This window comes from Calypte anna, chromosome 10, assembly GCF_003957555.1.
Source record: "Calypte anna isolate BGI_N300 chromosome 10, bCalAnn1_v1.p, whole genome shotgun sequence".
Lineage (NCBI taxonomy): Eukaryota > Metazoa > Chordata > Aves > Apodiformes > Trochilidae > Calypte > Calypte anna.
Window position 1 is genome coordinate 18,419,299 of NC_044256.1, and position 20,543 is coordinate 18,439,841.

The following is a 20,543-nucleotide window of genomic DNA, read 5'->3' on the forward strand; positions in this document are numbered from 1 at the left end:
CCTCAGAGAGGCGCCTGCAGCCTCCACGCTGCACCCAATACTTTAGCATTTTAAATGAAAACCCAAACTGTCTCCAATCATGGTTCTTAAGACTAGAAGGAACCCCACAGAGAAAATAATCAATGCTTAAATGATTTGATGAAAAAAATAGGAGATTGAGTGTGGCACAGGTTCTGCACGGCCATTGTGTCAGCACGAGGCCAGCGTTAAACTGTGGGCAAGGTTGTGTCCAAAGGAAGCACTGTCCTGGAATACGAGTGTCTTTAAAAGAATTAAAATCCACAGGTCTTTCCTGTTAGGAATTGGATTCCATCATGGCATCGACCACCTTCTCCTCATCCAGCCTACAAGGAAGCCATCACCCACAAATTCAGCAACTCAAAGCTATTCGGACACCACATCCAACTGGTTCAGCATCAGCCTGTGAGCTGACAGTGCCAAGTTGGGTGGCTGAGATAACTGGTTCCAAGGGAAGAGGAATGGGATTTCCCAGTGCAGATGTTCTCAAGATTTCCTGCTGCACGGACAACACGCATTAATAGAGAAACTGACTCACAGACACTTCCCTTCCATCTCGCAATACTGTGGGGGATGCCATCCCTCCATCACACCCTTAAGGCTGCTGTGAGCACATATAACAGGGGAAAAATAGAAGTATTCCAGGGATTTTAGAATCTTTTAATAAAATGAGGTAGCTGGAAACACAAGTGTCAGATTCATGAAACATGGTAACACTGTCTTGGAGCAAAATGCAAAGGTTGCTGTTTTAGAAGATATCACAGTGTCACAAAGCAGCTTGGCTGGAACAGCAATGGAAGTTCTTGGTCACTTGTCTGAAGGGAAGGGGTGTGAAAATTAGTCAGTATTTCAAAGTGTGGTGACAAGCACTGGCTGCCCAGTTACAGGTGAACTTCTGCACTGTATTGACTTCCACTCTTTGAGGAATAATCAAAAGTAGAGAGAGTGAGCTTTGGATACAGAACAAGTATGGTAAAGAGTTACAGAAAGCAGACAGAAAAATGGAAGGGGAAGTCCAAAAGAACAAGAAAAATAATAAAGCCTGTTTCTGAGACTTCCCTGCTTCACCTGCGTTTTCCTGACAAAGCTTTACTGCACAGTATGCCCTGGAGAAAACAGAAAAGCTTGAAGTCTGAACCACCCCTCTCCTGCTCCTCTGTCTACATTCCTCCTGCCTTTCTTTCTCATTATAGCTTTGACATGGAAGGGACAGAATAAATGCAGCTTTGGCATAAGCTGTCCAGGCCTGCCTCAGCATGCATAAAGCACAACCCAGACTTGAGGAATTGGGCTAAGAAAGGAACTAACTACATCAGTTTAATTTATTTTTTTTTAAAAAACTCTCGAGAGCTTCCTCTGCAGGTGGACGGTGGGAGGGAGATGTATATGTTTCAGATGTTTCAAAGTTCAGAACAACAGCCCTGATGGTAAATGGACTTTTTTCTTTTTTTTTTTCCTTCTCTAAGCACTGCAGTCAATTGAGAGCCTCCCCATTGCCTTGGCTGCTGGATGATGTTTGAACAGCAGAAGTATTAGTCAGGTTACTGAGGTTGTCTTTCACTTGTTTTGAAAAGTGCTATAGGATTTCTAACACCCACCTAGAGCCAAACTTTCAAATTACCCCATTAAACATTATGAAAAAGAACATATTCATGGCTCTTTATAAGATACAGTTGACTAAACTCTCCTGGGGCAGCTGGGAAGAAATCTATAGACAGTGATCAAATATTTATATACTTTTTCCTTACATCCCTGTCTCCATCATGAAAATTCCAGACAAGGGTAAGGGAGACAGTTATCAGTGGCAGCTCTGGAGCCATTATGTGCCAGCCCCTAAGAGCACAGAGATAAATCCATCAGTGCATGCATGATAAAAATGATTTTATCTGCTTCTTTAACATAGAAAAATCTCTCACAGAGGAAATCCAAAATGAAAAATGATCTGCAGAGCATAAAATAGAGTTTCAGATAGTAAACCAGTATTATTCCTGAAAAACAACATAAAAATTTTTTCTCTTAATCACATCCAAAAGATCTAACTTCAAGTTACTGCTTGCTGCTGCAAAGAGCTTCCACACTAATCTTATGGCTTAGCAACAGCTGCAGGAGAACTAACACATATTACAGTAACTTATCCCTATATGCTGTATTATTTCAGAATAAGGCAAGCTCAAAATCAAACCACAGTTATCATTTATTCCAAAACCCAAAAAATTCACTTAGAGGGAGGAAAAAAACCAACAACAATTTTTTTTTTTTAAAAACCCATAGAAAGCAGCTTTTAAATTACTGTGTTGTGGTCTTTGTGGTCTTGGAAATTCAGACATCTGTCACTAAATGCTCAAAAGATCAGTCTGAGTGGGACTTGGTTTGCAAAGCAAGGTCTATACAATTGCAAGGAGCCAACACTCCCAACTTGTTGCTCAGGTACTGGCTGAAATCAGTCATTAAAAGCACTAAGGCCAGGGACAGAACTTTCCAAAGAGTCTCAACCCTCATTTAACACCTCAGAATCACTGAAAGTCAATGCACTGGTCATCTGGCTGAGAAACCTGAAGTTCAGTTTAGATGAAGCCATGAAATGGCACAAGAGCAACACAGGACTTCATAGGAGAACATCTATCCAAGCAGCTTCCACATGGATGAAATGATTGACTATAGCTACAACTTCTTCAGCAGCTGATTTTTTTTTTTAATATTATCACAAAGCCATCAGGAATGACCCATTAGGAAAATAGTGCTGAATCAAGTACCTTGCCAGAAAACAAGAAAAGATTTCATTTTAGAGGTGGTGATTTAAGAAAAATCAACTCAAAACCCTGGAGCCATGCTTGTTCCTTCCCATACATTACATAGTACCTTAGGAGGAAATTCTTCCATGATCTTGGAAAAATCTCTTGCAAACTCAAATATTAGCTTAGTAAATGAAAGAGCTTGCACTTCTACAATGACATTCAGAATAAAAAGGTACCTTTATTGTGCATCTATTCTTTGCTCAGGGGCATGGTCAGAACAGCAGAACATCACTAAGAACACAGCACTTGCTCTATGTGTACTACTATGGGTAGTACTTGAAGTACTACCCATTATTTCTGGGTTGCAAAAGGGGTTTGCTGTGTTTCTTAGTTGTTAATCTAGAGAAGGGTGGTGGGGTTTTTTTCCCTAAATTCTCATTTACCAAGGGAGCAGTAAAACAGTACTTTGTAATGCTGACTTTTTCTTTCTCCTTCAGAATTTCTTGTAACATAAATGGATATTAAATACTTTAAGGCAGATCACTTTATTTAAAATGTCTATAAATATAAAATGCATTAATAAGACCTCTTAATGCCTGTTTTGTGGTTTGACAGTAAACGTAATGGCTCACAGAGAGGAGTTAATATACCCCTGACCAGTAATGTTCTATTTGCTTAAATGCAAGCATCCAAGCCAAAATTAACATTCTGGTTTCTTTTAGAGGCAGCCTGCCATCCTGGAGTGTAGCTGAATAAGCACTGCCTAGTGCCATGGGGCAAATCCTGTCCCTCAGCTAGCAGTCACAGAAAGCTGACAGCAGTCAGCAGGAAGGCAAGCAGGAAAAAAGATCCCAAGCAGCCAAGAGACCTTCATTTGTGTGGTTGCACAGAGCAGAACTGATCCTGCACCAAAGAAGGACGTAACAGATGTTGGCCTGAGGAGCTAGGGTTGAACTGTTCCTCATACCACAGTTTTACAGATGAGAAACTACACACAAAGATGCCCCCTGGCTAGTCCAGGCTCTACCAGAAGAGTGTGGCTGAGTAAATGGGTCAAGGCTGGACCACATGACAATCCCCCCTCTCTTTCTGAAATATATTTTGTGAATTATCCCTCAGTGTCTTTTGCTGGGATGAAGATCAGCTTTCACTGTGGCAAGTGGAATGTTAAAATCCCCTTTGATTTTACCTTGATTTATAGCCTCAGAATAAAGGATTTATGCAATGATGACATCTATGTGTTTGCCTATTATTATTTCTCAGTATCTTCTGATCTTGCCAGCCACTCATGAATAATTTTCTCAGGGAGATAGAGGCCTGAAAGATATTTATGTTTCTACAAGTGTGGGAATGTAGGTGGTCAGACAAAGGAAAGAGACTGTCAGTGCTCCTCTGAAGGCTGAAAAGTTGAAACACAAATTCAAATCCTATCAGACATCAGAAAAAACCACATGGGTGAGTCCCTAGCAGCAGTGACTGAACAGTGGGAAGCATTTCAGCTGGACTTCACACCTTAGGAGCTGTCAGATCAATGAGATCCTCAGCCAAGACCCCCCTTCCATGTGCACTCTGGTGTCTAATAAAGTGTGAGCTCACACTACAGCACCAGAACCTAACTTAAAAGTCCATCAGCCAAATCCATTGGAAACTAAGCTTCAATATTTGGTTAGCCAATGGGATTAGAGAGCCCAAGCCATATATCAGCACCTCTCTATACTTATATATTCACACCTGGCAAACTAGGGTCGCTGAGATGTTCTGCAGTAGCTCTCAGCCTGCACAGTGTTCATGGCCATCTTCTGTTCAGGACTTGGTCTTATCAGTGTACTCAGCCCTAATCATCATCACAGGCTGATGAAGCTACACAACAGAGATGCAGTTGTGGCCACACTGAAATAACTGACCTTTTGGCACTCAGATCACCAAGACAGATGATTAGACACATGTTTTACAACCTCTCACAGCCATAATGCCCTGTCCCAGCCCCAGCAGAGCCGTGGGACACAATGGCAGATTTTTATTATCTCACTTGTGAATCAGTGCAGAAGAGATTTCAGGAGAACTCTTGGGCTGCCACTGCTAACAAAAAGCATCCATCACCCCTCTTGAGGTCCCAAGCATTTTACATAAGGAAGAAACTCTGCCATGACACATACATTACATCTGAATATGCATTTCTGTTAGTTCCAATAGTGACTTGAGGAGCAGATTTGTTCAGAGCTGAATATGACACGTTCTGACTGCAAGCCTGGTGTATGAATTTAAAGGTGGAGGATTGTGACTTTGAGAAGAATAAGGCTCTTGTGTCCCCAGGAAACACATCCTTAAATGCAAGAAAGCCAGTAAGTAAGCCCTGAGTGACAGAGGCATGCATGTATTTGCTGCAGGAATGTATTTCCTACAAACCCATCTGAATCAATGCAGAGGCACAATGAAGCCCTATTAATAGACTACCATCACAGCACGCTAGAAGATAAAATAAAAGGTAGAGGAAAGGACAGAGAAAAGCAGGTTGTTAATGGACAAGTCTAGTTAAAAAAACTCCCTGCTTAATCAGCAAAGCATTTTGCTGCAGGAGGGCTCCCTCACACCAATGCTTGATAAAGGAATACAAGACCTTTTAAGAAGCTCTTGTCCCTTAGCTAGATTATGCACTGAGCACCCATCACTCAGCTCTTCACTGGGAAGCATGACCTAGCAATTACTATTAAGAACTGTTATTTTTTTGCAAGCCAATTTGATGCTCATGAACAACAAGAAAGCAGTAGTCAGGAAAATGAGCTGTTCCTGAATGTTACAATAGCTTGGGCAGAAAAATACAAGTTGCTTTCAAGATTTACTTGTGCAAGTGCCTCTGGAAGGGCCTCTTCTGTCTCTGAGCAGTGTTTTCAGTGTCCATACTCAGTTTAGCCATTATCTCTTTATTGGCACTACCAACAAGTGAGTGACTGAGCACTCATGGTAAGAGGCTTTGTGTTCCCTTATCTACTGAGAGGAAGGCTCAACAACTAGGACAGCTAACAAATTCACACCCACAATTCATATGACCTTGCAGTTTCAAAAGGCTCTCCTCACTCCTGGCAGATTCTCTGCAGAATTTCTAGATTGCTTCTAAAACCCAACGCCAACAACTATGCAGAGGTACAATCAGTGTTGCTTCACATTGCACAAGAGGTCGTGAGTAATGAGAAAGGGATCAACTGGCATCTTGGTGAGAAGTATTTCCTAATTTAAAATCTGAAATTTCAGTTTCAAAGATGTTTTTCATTGTGATGTCCTTAGGTAAATTGAGGAAATCACAGAGAGGGGAGAAGAAGCACATAACAAAAAAAAACCCCAAAACCTTTCCTCATACCTCAAGGTCAAAACAGTTACCCCGTTCAGCTGTCAGAGAAGCCAGCTTTAACCTGTTCTGCACATGATGTGTTTACTCTTGCTTCTTCTTTTGAGAGTAAAGTGCCTACTTACCATGTTCATAACTGTGAGGATGAATCTTTGGGCAGCCTCAGCACCATGGTATTGGACCATATCAGCATCTGCCACCACCAAAGTTTCTACTGTGTACTCATTGGTAAGTCGGATGGCATTTCTTCTCTCCCTCCAGTCACTGGTTGATTTCATTTTCTTTTGTCTCTTCTTTTCTAAAAGGCAAAAGACTTATTAAGGCTGGTAGATCATAATAAATTGCAATGACCTTTAATTAATGTCCTTTGCTGTTTAAAAGAAGCGACCAAGAAGTTCCACTGCAAGAACATCTGTGTTAAGGTTTGTATGAGATGACCAGGTAACACACAAATAAAAAAGATGATGGGAAGAGAGAAGCCTGGGACATCAGATTAGCTGTAAGTCAAACCAAGAAAAAAATAATGTTCTTGCAAAACCTTCAGAAACTGGAAATCCTGCTTGTGAAAACATAACATTCCACTATAATGGAACAAGTGCTAACTAAAGAAAAATCTGATGAAGAAAATTTCAATATAGAGACTTTGGGGTGCAACGTATACTCTAGACTCTGCAGGTTCTCCTTAGCCAGCAAAGTTGTAAGATATTCCTGGAGTCAACATTTCCATAAGTTGCACTTGTGCTTCCTACCAGAAGTACCAAATGTAACAGAGCACAAGATAGAACCTCAAAAATTTTATATAAAGTCAGAGTGTTTTGGAACATGTGTTACTAGCCAAATGCAGAAGTCTCTGGATGAAACCCAGAAGTGCAGAAGGTCAGGCCAGATAAGACCTTCTCAAGCTTTCTTTGCTCATTTATTGCTGTTGGCATGAGCACCAGCAGCTGCAGCCATCGGCCACCTACGTGCAGAGCTTCACTGGGGTATATCCTTAAGGAACTTCAGTGACAAGAAACTGTGGAAAGACTCATCCTAAGGACTAAAGAGTGAAGCAGTGGTCAGCTGCCATTGACACAAAAAACTAACACAGAAGTTAAACCTCCCTTCCTCCAAATGAAGGGACCAATGTATTAGTAATTAGTCCGCCACTAAACTGAAAGGTGAAATGTGTTTCACAGCTCAAAAAGGCAGATGTGCAAAACAGCTGAGGCACAAACAAAGGAGAAATTAAGTTCAGATCTGAAATTGAATCTACTTGCTTAATTGCAGTCCCAAAAAATATAATCCTGTTTTCAATTGTAAAATTAAAGAAAAGCAAATGAAGTCATTAAAACAAATTTATTTTGTAATAAGAAACAAGCTGCCAAGATTCACTGAAATTACATCTCTGCTTCCTGCCCAGCCTGCAATATGCTATGGATAAGATACTGACATTGATATTAATGCCCCTTTCTTCCAATGAAAAAGGGAGCAGAACACACAACAGGCCCTGATACAGCCTAAACACAGCATTCAATGCGTAAGTGACACAGGACAACAGAATGGATGCTCATCAGATAGATCTTACATCACACTACTCATGTTGTTCATTTCCCAGAGCAGAAAATCCCTTTTTAATTGTCTGCAGCTTTAACTTAGCAAAGCACTATTCCACAGCAGGCAGATCTGAGTTAGCATTAAACAAGCCCGTTTTTCTACAGCCTGTTTACCAGCTCCCTCACACAATTCAGCTTGAATTTCCCTTCTTCCCCAGGCTGGTAAATGCACTTGCATCCAGATCACCAGTTTTCCCTGACTGATCTGCTTGTACTCAGGATGAGAAACTCCCCCAGCTGTAAGCCCTGTAAAAAGCCCACCTGAAATGGACTCACTGCCTTCTGCTCATTCAGACATTTTCTGTCTTGGCAATGCAGACATTTGCACATGTCCATCCCACATCCCTGTGCTGAGCTGCCTCCCAGTCAGCCCATCCAGCTCTGCACGTGCTTTGCTGCCCAAGGCATCAACTGTCAGCACTGGGTACATATTTTAAAATGAGAAAACAACCATGAAATTTGATTTGAGTCTTTTAAAAAAGCTTTTGGAAATATCACACACACACCCTGAGTCTAAAAAGACACACCATGGACAAGCAGAAAGTGAAAACTTGGGGTGCTCAGAAATAAAGGAAGCTACGTGCCAGAAGCAAAGATGAAAATTAACCAAGTTTCAAGGCTTGTTTTCTCACAGACTTCAGGAGAGCTACAGAAAAGCACAATCATGACAAAGCTGCCTCAGAGCAGGAGAGGTGTATGTTTCTAGGTGCTACAGAAAGGCAATAAAATAAAATGGAGTGACTGTACCAGAAAGAAAGACCAATGCACCTCCAGTTTGATATGAAATGGAAATGACTTTGTCAAACTTCTGTGAAAAAGCTCCCATGTTTATTTTTTTCTTTATTCATTTTGTTCCATTCATCCACCTATCCCTCCATCTGCATAGCCACACATCTTTAGCTGCAGTAATGTCAAAGCTATAATTTAAATACAAGGGGAGAAATCAGTGAAAAAGGAAGAGAAGGCAAATTATTCCAGTAGGAACACTGAAATTTTGGGTCTTGCTGCTAACAATCACAACCTTCCTGGAAGTAACAGCACTTCTCCATCAAATTCTTATTTTGGTAATCCCCTAATAAATTAAAAGTTTTCAGCTGGTGTAAATCTCCTACATATATAGGAGTTGCTTTTATGGGGGCTAGGCCTAAACTCAAGAAAGTCTGGGCTTGGCATTGAATGAGCTGTGTAAAAAAAGGAAGAAAAATCAGAGTACCTTGGGTTTAAACTTCAAAAATCTTATTTTTGGTGGAAAAGAAGCCACTTGTGTCAGAGAAGGAACCCACTATGCTAGACTTTAGCTTGGACTCCAGGGAGAAGAGGTCATGCCATGGTCATTTGCCATAGGATTGCCTAGTGTAGTCCTTCCTCCAGAGGGAGATGAAGGAACTGGTGAGGCTTTGCCAATTCCATTCAGCCCCTCTTTGCAGAAAGCAGCTGTACAAAACTGAAAGGTGTGATTTCTGGAGAGCAGCAGCATAAAGGGACTCCTGGCAAATTTCTGGGTAGTCTTGCTTCACACAAAGCCTCTGGCCCCTGTTCCTCCATGAGTTTTACTTGAAACCAGGGACTGGCTGCTTTCCACTGGGTGGTAGGGATTATAGGTTGTGTGTGGAAAACTACCACCCCACAAGCTTGCCTAGAAACACAGCCAAAGTGACCTAACTTTGAGAATCTGGGCTCTTACTCTCATCCTCTCCCTCACATTCTCCAAGCATAAGCTTACCAAGCACTAAAAACAGACAACATGTAATGGACTCAAGGGAGCCTCCAAAGAGCTCAGGTGGTCACCAATGACACACTATGGAAGAGGTAAAGCAAAGCAGCACAAATTACTTGAACAGAGCTGTCATCTGTCATGTTGCCTCTTTTTTTTATTTCAAGAAAAAAAGAAAAAAAAAAGTTTGTAGCTCTTCTATAGAGCAACTTTTATTTTTTTTGTCCTTATAGAAGGCTACTTGCAGAGTGGTCTCTATTTGCATCTTCCTCCACACAAACAATTTTCCAACATAACCAAACAACTATAATTTGCAGGGATCACAAACAGAACAAAAGAAATACACACGTTCCACAGTACAGATGTTTGATGAAGAGGAGGAAAAAGATCCAAACCCGACAGTAAAAATCCTCATGGAACACATCTGCAACTCATACCTGCCACTCAGACCTGAGGTGATTCAACTTTATGGATGTATCAAAAAAAAAAACCAACCCAAAACCAAACATCCTTAGACCTTCACTTTGGAAACAAGCCAGCACAGAGAGGTCTTACTCCTGCCCTGTGTGATTTATGGACTATGGGCAGAGAATCCCTCCATGAGTACACGAAACCCCAAACTAAAATAAACATCAGCCATTAAAACAAGGATTAAATGCTTGGTGGATTCTTTATTTGAACAAACTGATGTTACAAATTTTGTGGTGCAGATGTTAAGTGTTAGTGTGAAGGCATGAGAGGCCATAAAACATGGGCAGGAGCCTGTCAGAGGAGTTTACATTGCGGGGAGCATACATAACCAAACTGCACACTATTTTAGAAGTCAGGTGTTCCCTGCTTTAGAGGTCAGACAATTTCATGTGAAATATGAGCTGAAACAGTCAATCCACAACACAGCACGTATATGCTGCGGGTGACTAGGCACAAGGGACATTACTCTTTTGCCAGTCACTTTGTCAGTGTGTTACAGTCTTTCTGGAAAAAAAAAAAATCCCACAAAATTCAGGATTATTAGGTGATGGGAGAGCAGTGATACACCCCCAGAACCTCAGTATAAAATGGATGTACCATTGCTTTTTACCTGGCTTTTACTTACAGACTTATCTTTCCTTGGCTAGTCACCTGCAAAGTAACATGAAGATATCACATTCTGCAGCCCAGCAGCCTTTGCAATCTTCCTCAGAACAGCAAAAGAACCCAATAGTCCCTACTGTGATCAGAAGCACAAAAGAGCTCTTCTGAGATTCTAGGAAAAAAAGCTCGGTGCTTTTTATGGCAACCCAACAGATGTACAATTCCAAAGCAACTGCCCCAGATGACCTTTTCCTTTTACACACCAAAAGCCCTGTCTAGTACTGTCTGGTTTTTGGCACATTCTTGCTGTAACTGCAGAGTCCCTTCCTGCTCCTTCTTCCAACAGTATTTCCCAGATTCCTCAGAAAAGCAAGCTCTCTTCTCCTATAGTCTTCCACTTTTTTTTCCCCTCCCTAATCTTACCTTTTGTAATTTTAGCTACTTCATTCTAGTCAAACCTACTGAAAAGTTTCTGGATGCAGCTCAACAAAAGCCACAAATAAAAGTAAAATTGTGGAGTCCTTTCTGCAAGGCCAGATTTCTCCCTAGAAGCTCTTTTCTACTGTAGCCTTAAAAATCCTCCCAAATTCTTCCTCAGGAAGTCCTCTGCTCATTTCCCTTCACTCATGACCCCTTTAACCTCTCTGTACACCCTCATATAGGGAGTTAACTCAGAATACAGGCAAGCTTCCTTCTTAGTTTGACTTAAATTCAATCTGCTGTTAACTTCAGAAAGTGCAATTACCTCAAAGAGACTTAAATAAAAAGTTAAAGTATTAAAAAGAAAATTGATTCTGTCCTAGTTCAAACCAAGTGGTGTTTGTTATTTCAAAAACACATCAGTGAACTATGCTACAGTTAAATCAATCTACCCCTCATATTTAATCAATCTGCCCCTCATATTTGGATCTGACAGCAGAGCTGCTTCCAAACACTTCACTGAACTGCTCCTTCAGAAGAGTCACTGCACAGCATCTCCACGCTGGATGCCCATGAGGTGCACAAGTCAGCAGCTTTGTTTGCTCAGTGTGGGGATCAAGTTGCCCATGGTTAGAAACAAGACAAATCTAAGCAAGCTTAGAGCTCTAAGACTTCCAGGATGACAAAACATTTGCTGCAGAAGTCAGCTCACTGAAGGGCATGTGCTAACACAGCCTGAGCTAAAAGAGCAACCCCAGAGCTGCAAGATCACCTTGGGCTTTCAAGGACAGCAGAGGGTCAGTTCAAAATTAATGGACACCAGCAGAAACATCCCTTCCCTGCCTCCTGGGGGTTTTACATCTAAAACTCTGTGCAGTTTTCATTCGTACAACAGCAGAGAGGTTCTTTTCAAAACCCTCATCTCCTGAAGGAAAATAAAAAACCAACCAAACAAAAAAGCAACCCCACTTCAGCTCCAGGGGCCTGGCTCTACACAGTTGCTTCCTCAATGTTTTGTGGCATCCACCTTGGAGTAGACACAACCAAGGACTGAAGAAGGAAATTAAGAAGAGCAGAAACTCCTGCAGTTGCTGCCACAGCCACCACTTCCCAATTTATTTCCATCACCTCTGCCAGGACTCAGGACAGAATTGTCCCTGTGCACTGAACTTTAATATTGCCACTAAAAGCTTGGGATTTCAGATTTACCTCAGCTGGCTGATCCCAGGGGATTATCTGAAACTCAGGGACTAAAAGTGGTTGCTCATTCAAATCACAACTGATTGTAGACTGAAAGCTGACTTTTCATTTTAGTGCCTTGGCCTAGAAAGTCATTATACACCCCCAAGTTCTCAAATCATGCATCACCTGTTTGGGAAGAAGAAGGGGGAAGAAAGGGAGGGGGAAGGGGAAAAAGGAAAGAGGAGGAAAGAGGGAAAAGAGGAGGGAAAAGAGGAGGGAAAAGAGGAGGGAAAAGAGGAGGGAAAAGAGGAGGGAAAAGAGGAGGGAAAAGAGGAGGGAAAAGAGGAGGGAAAAGAGGAGGGAAAAGAGGAGGGAAAAGAGGAGGGAAAAGAGGAGGGAAAAGAGGAGGGAAAAGAGGAGGGAAAAGAGGAGGGAAAAGAGGAGGGAAAAGAGGAGGGAAAAGAGGAGGGAAAAGAGGAGGAAAAAGAGGAGGAAAAAGAGGAGGAAAAAGAGGAGGAAAAAGAGGAGGAAAAAGAGGAGGAAAAAGAGGAGGAAAAAGAGGAGGAAAGAGGAGGAAAGAGGAGGAAAGAGGAGGAAAGAGGAGGAAAGAGGAAACAAGACAAAGGGGTAAGGGAACGGGGATGGGAAAGGGAAAAAAAGGAAAGGAAAAAAGAGGAAAAGGAAAAAAAAGACACGGAAAAAAGAGGAAAAGAGGAGAGGAAAAGACAGAAAAAGAAATGGAAATGGAAAGAGGGAAAAGGAAATGGAAAAGGAAATGGAAAAGGAAATGGAAAAGGAAATGGAAAAGGAAATGGAAAAGGAAATGGAAAAGGAAATGGAAAAGGAAATGGAAAAGGAAATGGAAGGGGAGGAAGGGGAGGAAGGGGAGGAAGGGGAGGAAGGGGAGGAAGGGGAGGAAGGGGAGGAAGGGGAGGAAGGGGAGGAAGGGGAGGAAGGAAAATCAATGCATAGCAGAATGACCCATTGCTCCCTAATCTACCTCCCAAAAACGTGCTGTGTTTTGGGGCTCTTTTGGTTTGGGTTGGATTTCCTGGGTTTTGGTTGGTTGGTTATTTTGGGGTTTTTTGTTGGCTTTTTTTTTTTCCATAAACTGGGCTACTTTCATACCAAATCACAAGTTCATGACTATTTGCCTGGCACAGCAGCAAACAATAATTTGAGACAGAAGTCATGAACTCCCTGTTGCATTTCAAAGCACCAGGGAGATTTTACTGCAAGGATTGTTATCCAAGTCAGTCTGTGGCTTGGCTACATCAGTCAGAACCTTATTCTTTTGTAAAACTTACTGAGTTGTCAACATAGCACATCCAGACTCTGTCTTTAAGGGCAGGGTGTAAGAGCACTGTGAGCTCTCATCTGCTCACAGGTTCAGTTTGTGCCCAACACTTGGTCATTTTTATAGGTGTGATCCCAATGGATTTTCTGAAGGTCACAGGTCAAACAACATCAGGAACTGAGGACAATGGGGTCCCAATTCCCAAATCTTGACTCCTAACTCTGAGCTACAATTAATGATCATTGGGAATAAACAAAGCTAAAAGGTCAGGGATGCACCTTAAGTCTCCATGGAGCCACCTGGCTACCTTTCCAGCCAAAATGGCCACTGGAATATCCATGAACATCCTGAGGCAAGGATGGCAAACACCAGATAACTCAGTTCCTCATCACCTGAGAGTTCAGATTTCCCTAAGTTCCCATGGCAGCTGACATGATGTTTTATTAGGAATCAAGTGAAGGAGCAGTAGTGCTCTCCTGTGTGCAGCTGCTCTGGGAAGGGAAGAAAACCCTACAAATAAATATTTGCATATCCTCTTTTTTTTGGCCTCTTCTGCAGCTTTTCAATTGAGGAAGAAGAAACTGGAGTCCCTCCTGCTCCACATTATTCAAGCTGCCCTTGTGCTGAGGGCTTCATCCAGAACAGACCAGCAATAAAACTTCACTTGCCACATGTGATGGAAAAGGACACTTCTGAATGCTCCAAGAGATTGCTCTCTGTCAGCCATAAGGAAACAATCACACGCTTACAGGGAAAATCCAGACCCCCTGTTTGGAAGACCAGGAACCTGGAGAAATCAAGGGATTTATCCACAAAAGTGAGACAAGCTCCCATGGGAAAAGTGCTGAAAGACCTGATTTCTGATACAGGGAATCCTTCTATGCTTGCAAACACTTAATCACATTACATCTTCTGCAGAGCCCATTGTTGAAATCCTTGCTTTAATTCTTCAACAGATGCTTCCTAATATGGACTAATACAGGTTGCATTACATTTCTCTATTTTTAGTGCACATGTTTTTTGGCCATAACAATTGCTATTTCAGGCCAAGTCAAACCTGCACAGAAAACCCAGCTAAGAGACAATGATTAAAGATGGGGAAATGCAATGTAGCAGTAACATGTGTTTAGGATTTATACCTGTTCAGGGAAAGCATTCCCTACATTTGATACCTGCATACTAACACTTATTTAAATTATTACCAGCTTTGATCAATTGTTAAAACAGGTTGAGAAGTAACTGGACAGAGCAGCAGGACATTGTTATTTTGTGAATTAAAAGGTTGATCTTCCTGTTTTTCACTACATGCTTCTCTCTGTGCAGCACGTTTGCATTAAATGAAAACTGGTTCATTTAAACTGACAAAAGGATTTAAAGCAAATCCAGAGTAATTGATGAGGTCTGTATCATAAACATGAAATAACAACCTTCCCTCCAAAGACAAGTTGCTCTCTCTCATGCTCCAGGACTGTATTTTATATCAAATCCTTTCTATGGAAGGGGACTTTAATACATCACTGGAGACCTTCATGAAAATTATAACAGACCTCACTTTTCCCAAAGAAACAAAGTTTTATTTTATTCTATGGTTAGAGGAGATTCCTGTGTTTTCATGACATGGTTTGATTCTGTCTTTAACACTGATATTTTCTCTCACCAAGAAAAATGAAAACTTTTTCTGTACACAGACTTTGACAGCAGAGGAAACGTGCAAAATATGTGACTAGATCTTGGCAAATTAAACTACTGCTGCTCCTTGATAATTAACAGAATTATATTCATTTACTGGAGCTGAGGATGTGCTGGACACTGTCACATGGGAACAGCTTTATTGTGTGTAAGGTCACAGAGAGGCAGGGCAGTGCAAGCAGCCTTATCTCAGGTGTTTTCAGCCCCTGCTCTTATCTACAGGGGGTTAATAAAGGAGATCCTTCAGCTCTGCAGTTGCCCTCTCTGCCCTGCCCATTTTCTCTCTATCCAGAGCTCTTCTTACAGGGTCAGAGATTGGTGGGAATCACAAATACTGCTGAAACACAGATGAGCCCTGCAGCTACTTCTTGCTCCCACAAATAAATTGTGAGGTCAATTCATGGAGGTTTAGGGCACTGCAAAAATCCTGCATGGTGCCCTAAAACTGACCTCCTTCTGTCCCCCCACTTGCCTCATCTCTAGCAAAATTCATACTTACATTTATTAAAGCCTACAAAAAATATCACCTATGATTCCATGCTCTTTCCAGAAAGATCACTAGTCTAGGAACTTTGACAATAAAAATCAAACTCATTGTTTAAAATCAAAATAGTGTGTGATAGCAGGTATCCCAGATGCAGCCTGGTGTCTACAGATGAGAACAGAGTAAGTGTTTCAGATCACTGGTGTGAAGCTATTTCCCATGTTCCTAATGACTCCATGCTTCAGAGAAAATGAAACCCAACCTTTCCTTCCTTCCCCCTCACAGCATATGCACCTGGAAACCTTTTAATAGGTTTTCTGTTTGCCTCACAGGGGCTCATGTTCATGCCTGAGTAGAAATGTGCATTGTGACTTGAACTTTTTCTCCTGCTGGATGACAGGTGATAAAAAATAATATGTACACACATATCATATGACTAACAATACACCTGGCCCATGGTGATGAGATCTGTCCTTTGCTGCTGGAGCACTTCAGACTTTTAAACAAAGGAATTAAAACATCTGAATCCACAGACCTGGGATTTTATTTTTTTAACCCTTTAACAGGCAGATTTGGATTCAAATCTCCACGATCCAGTCATGCAAGACCCTACCTGCTTTCCCACTCCTGACTAGAGCCAGATTAATCCTCTTAGGCAGATTATTCCAGGAGAGATTTGGCTCCCACAAAGTTGTCCTGCAGCTCTAAAAATAATTTTGAGTGCTGTAGGACATGTTATGGTATTTACACTGGAGTAGCAGTTGGAGAAATGTTAACAACCACTTATCAAACCAGACTGCTAGAATTACCTAGCCCCAAGGAACTCTCCAGCTCAGTTTCCCTCTCCCATGGCTGAAGGCTGCAAGGAAGGTGCCACACTTCTGGGTGGAACACAAGAGGAATTCCCTTGGAAAGCTGTGCTCTCTATTCCCTCAGCAGTGCTGACACATGGCACCCCCTGATTAAGCTCATTTTGCTTTTTATATGCTTTCCTCCTTCTCCTTCAGTCACACAACTTGTTACACTACCATGCATGTGTTGGGTTTGTGTTGGTTTGGGTTTGGTTTTGTTTTTTTTTTTTACAATCAATTAAGTTCATACATCACAGGACCTTGCAGCCAATGGAAAACTGCCACTGAGCAATTTATCCCTGTTTAAATTTGTAGGACATGATCAATAACTAACAAAAAAAATTCAGCATCTGATGCTCTGTATTTTATTTGAATCCCCCCAAAAACCCAGATCACAGCAGGCACTGCTAAATTACCGAATTTTAAGAAGAAAAGATCTTTAGAGGTGACTCCTGTTTGTTCAGAAAATACAAGAACAGCAGCAAAGGACTGGAAAATGCCCAAGCATGGCAATTCTGTGGCTTGGAAAAATCCTTGGTTTATGCTGTATTTACACAAACATGTATTTTTCTATGTTGTTCCACACTACAGGATGTGTATCTAAAATGTTTAGCATATATTTCCAAGGTATTTACAACCTGCATCCTCTCCTGCCAAGTTTTAGCCAGGGTGAGCCAAATTACAAGCCAATGAAAAACAACCTCAAGTACAAACCTGATGAGTCCTTCACTTGGCCAGTGTTGGGGAGTACCACAGTAAAGAGCCCTTTTCCCAGGAGAAACTCTGGAAGCATGCCCCTAGATCATCATTTCCACCCAATTTCATTAGGAACAGACCTTTTGTGTGTCAGAGAGGATTAATTTTTTTGTTTTTGTTTCAGAACTCCTTGTGCACAAAAAGTTAATCCAAACCAGACAGGAGTCAATTAGGTCGTTAACGTGCTAAGCCTATTAACAGCCAAGACTTACATTTCTTTCCCACAACAATGAAAAACATTCAGCAGTCTGCCTTTAAGTGGCAAAGCCCAGGAGCAATTTCATTATTTTATGACACAGCTACTTGAAGGGGTGGCTGTTTGCACTGTGTAGCAGTGGGGTGCTTTGCTCCCTTTTCAGCACAGCCAGCCTGCAGGCAACACAAAGAACCAGGGCCCAAGGGATACCAATTCTGTTCCCAGCTGTTTTGAAAATTCCTGTGTAATCCTGGGGCAGGACAGGGAATCACAGAGTCCCAGATTTTCCTCATGTAGCTGCTGGAGGAGAGACAGAACCTATCCTGGTTTCATACAAGGGTCAGAGAATCCCATGCTCTCCCTAAATGCAGTCTCAGCCTAACCCTTTAATTACCATCAGGTAGGAAAAAATCCAATCCCTCAAGCTCAGGACCTGCCTGTCAATCATCTCTGGACCAACCTGAGAAGAACAAAACTTGCAGGGAGCATCCCAACAACTTTGGGTTCTATTCACATTCTACTTTGAACAAAGCAGAGAAGAGCAGCCAGTTCCCAGAACCCTTCAGGAAACAGTAGGTTTTACTGGGCAAACCTTTTTTCAGCATTGCCTTTCAGTTCTTATTTTTACAGCTCTGACACCTCTCACTTACCTCCTCTTTCCATTTTTATCCCATGTAAATACCCACTATCTCCCCACCTTACTTTTCCTCTTCTCAGGGAGGACATCTGAGTTCTGCCAAGGAAAGGCAGCACCCTGCCCCTAGTCAGAAGGTCTAAAGGTTCAGTGGTAAAAAGGATGAGACAGATTTCCTGGCCTCAGTTTAATTCAATTCAGCTTTTAACTAATAACTGTCTTCTTTTACTGTGAGAATTTTGTAATGCATTTTCTATGAACACAGTGCTGCAGTGTGTACAGTCCTTGGCTAGGAAATCAGAGTGGTGCTGAATTCTGAGGTTTCCTCTAAAAAGAGACATAAGGGATCTGTAACTCTAACCAGAACCAAGATTTTGTGCTCATAGAGTCAAAGAGAAGATTGGCTTAGTCTGAACCTATGAGAATAATAAACTTGCTGAACTGCTTAAGAGTTCAGCTCCACACAAGAGAAAATTAAGTTCCTGGCTAGAGGATTTACCAACAAGCAGTGCCAGCAAGGAGGCAACCTTATAAACAAGCAAAGTCATCTCTGCTGGTACACAGGCTTGGTTAAATACAAAATCTGAGGGATACAGGTAAACTTCAAGTTCATGGCTGCCTATTCCAGTGAGTTACTTCAGACCTCTGCTTCCACTGCTGTTCCCAGTAAGTTTTTTGTGCCTCCAGCTGCTGCCATTCCCTTCTACACCCAAACCTTCTATATATCATGGCTACTCAACAGTTCTCATACTAGAGGGTCTTACTCTTGAACACATTAAACCTGCCAGTCCCACTTCCCATTTTGTCCCTTTGGCAGCCCAGCAGAAGAAAACATGGAGACCCTGACCCACTGTCTCCATTTTGCTGTGCAGTCCCTCCAGTAGAAAGCAGAAGCTGGAATATTGGTAGGGCAATGAGACAGGAAAGAAATAAAAGAAACAGAACATCCAGGCACACTGAAACCTGAAGAGAAAATACCCTTTCCTCATTCTGAAATCCAAGGATCACTGTTCTATCCATGCCTACTTGGCACAGCTCAAGTGGAAAGGTGAGACAAAAGAGCAGCCCTCCCCACTGACTCCAAATTCAGAATCTGGGCCTTTGCTAAAAACAATGAATACCTTCCTGAGTGGTGGTCACTTTGCATGGTTAAAGCAGAAGTTTACTCTGACTTATCATAAAGTTTGTCTTCCCCAAAACTGACCATTACAGCACTGTCCTAACCATCTTTGTATCAGTGATGTGGCTCCTTCTGGCTGAGGCAGCAGGAGGATTCCTAATGCAAGCTGTTTGTCACCAGCTCCAGTTGCACAAACACTTGAATTACAAACTGCACAGATCTGGCAGAACAAGTTACAAACATAACTGCACCTCATGGCTGTTCTCTTGAGCCACTTCAAGCTCACCTGCTACAACCTTGCAGTGCTCATCAGGCAGGTGTGGCTTCACGGGCTGGCTTGATTTTGTGGATCTTCTACGCCTGATGAAGTGTTCCTTTCCACTAAATGAGGTCTCTGATGTATTCACTGGTTGTATTAGCATGTGCTCTGATCCAATCTGGATATAGCCAACCTGTCCACAAAAGAGAACAAAAAAAAAACCAACAAACAAACCCATCAAATATTTTGGTATCTTAGCCTTATCTATCAGAACTTAGACTATTACACTGCAAACAAAATTTACAGTCTGAGGAAACAAAGTGGTTGCAGTTGTGTTCAGGCTGAATAACACAAACTAAAGAACTTCACCTGCTTGGTGTATTTATTTAGAAACATCACTGTGCAGTGTACACGTACAAAGAAAAGGTAGGAGATTCTTGTCAATACCTTTCCTTTCCCTTCCTCCTCTCCCTCCATAAATATGTCTCTTACAAGATGCTCAGCTCATCTGAGGAATTGTGTTGTTATTAAATGGCATTTAACACCCCAGTAAAGCAAAGAGGGCAAACTGCAGACTGTCTATGTCTGTCTGTCTTGCAGACAACACAAAGTGAGTTGAAGTGATGTCTCAGGTATGGCTTGCAGAGCCACCCACATCTTTTTGTATGGCACCAAATGCCTCTTCTTGACTACAATAGGGGCCACATAGCAAGCACTGCTCTCCCTGCAAGCCATGAGTTGGGATTCAGGGGTCAGGCTGTTGTGCCTTCCCCGTTCAGAGATTTTCCATCATCCCTGGAATAATAAACACAAGGAAGGCAAAGACTTTGTCTAAATAGCAGTAGACTCCATAAGCTACAGGTGAGAGCACTAAACCCCTGCCTCTCTTGCACCAAGTCCAGACATTACACCAGGGTTGGCAAGAACATCTTTGGAAGGCAGCTTCTGCCCCAGGAGAGCCCTCCTCTGCCTGCAACCTTGAGTTTTTAAGGCTCTTTTATACCTTTTCCATTCCTTTACTGGCATGAAAAGAATCACAGAATGGTTTGGGTTGGAAGGGACCTTAAAAATCATCTAGTTTCAACCCCCCTACCCTGGGCAAGGACACCTTCTACTAGAAGCAAAGCTCCATCCAGCCTGGCCTTGAAAAGTGAGTGAAAGCAAAGATATCACCTT

The 20,543-nt window shown here is 42.0% G+C and overlaps 1 protein-coding gene across 1 annotated transcript in view; it reads right to left on the bottom strand.

Annotated features, from left to right (window-relative positions):
- ADAMTS17 (ADAM metallopeptidase with thrombospondin type 1 motif 17) overlaps positions 1–20,543 on the bottom strand; it is a 168,812-nt gene that overhangs the window by 137,997 nt on the left and 10,272 nt on the right. The window contains exons 3-4 of the mRNA XM_030456917.1: positions 19,395–19,560; positions 6,222–6,394 (exon numbers count right to left, since the gene is read on the bottom strand). Of these exons, the coding sequence (XP_030312777.1) occupies positions 6,222–6,394; positions 19,395–19,560 (339 nt within the window). The remainder of the gene's footprint in view (positions 1–6,221; positions 6,395–19,394; positions 19,561–20,543) is intronic.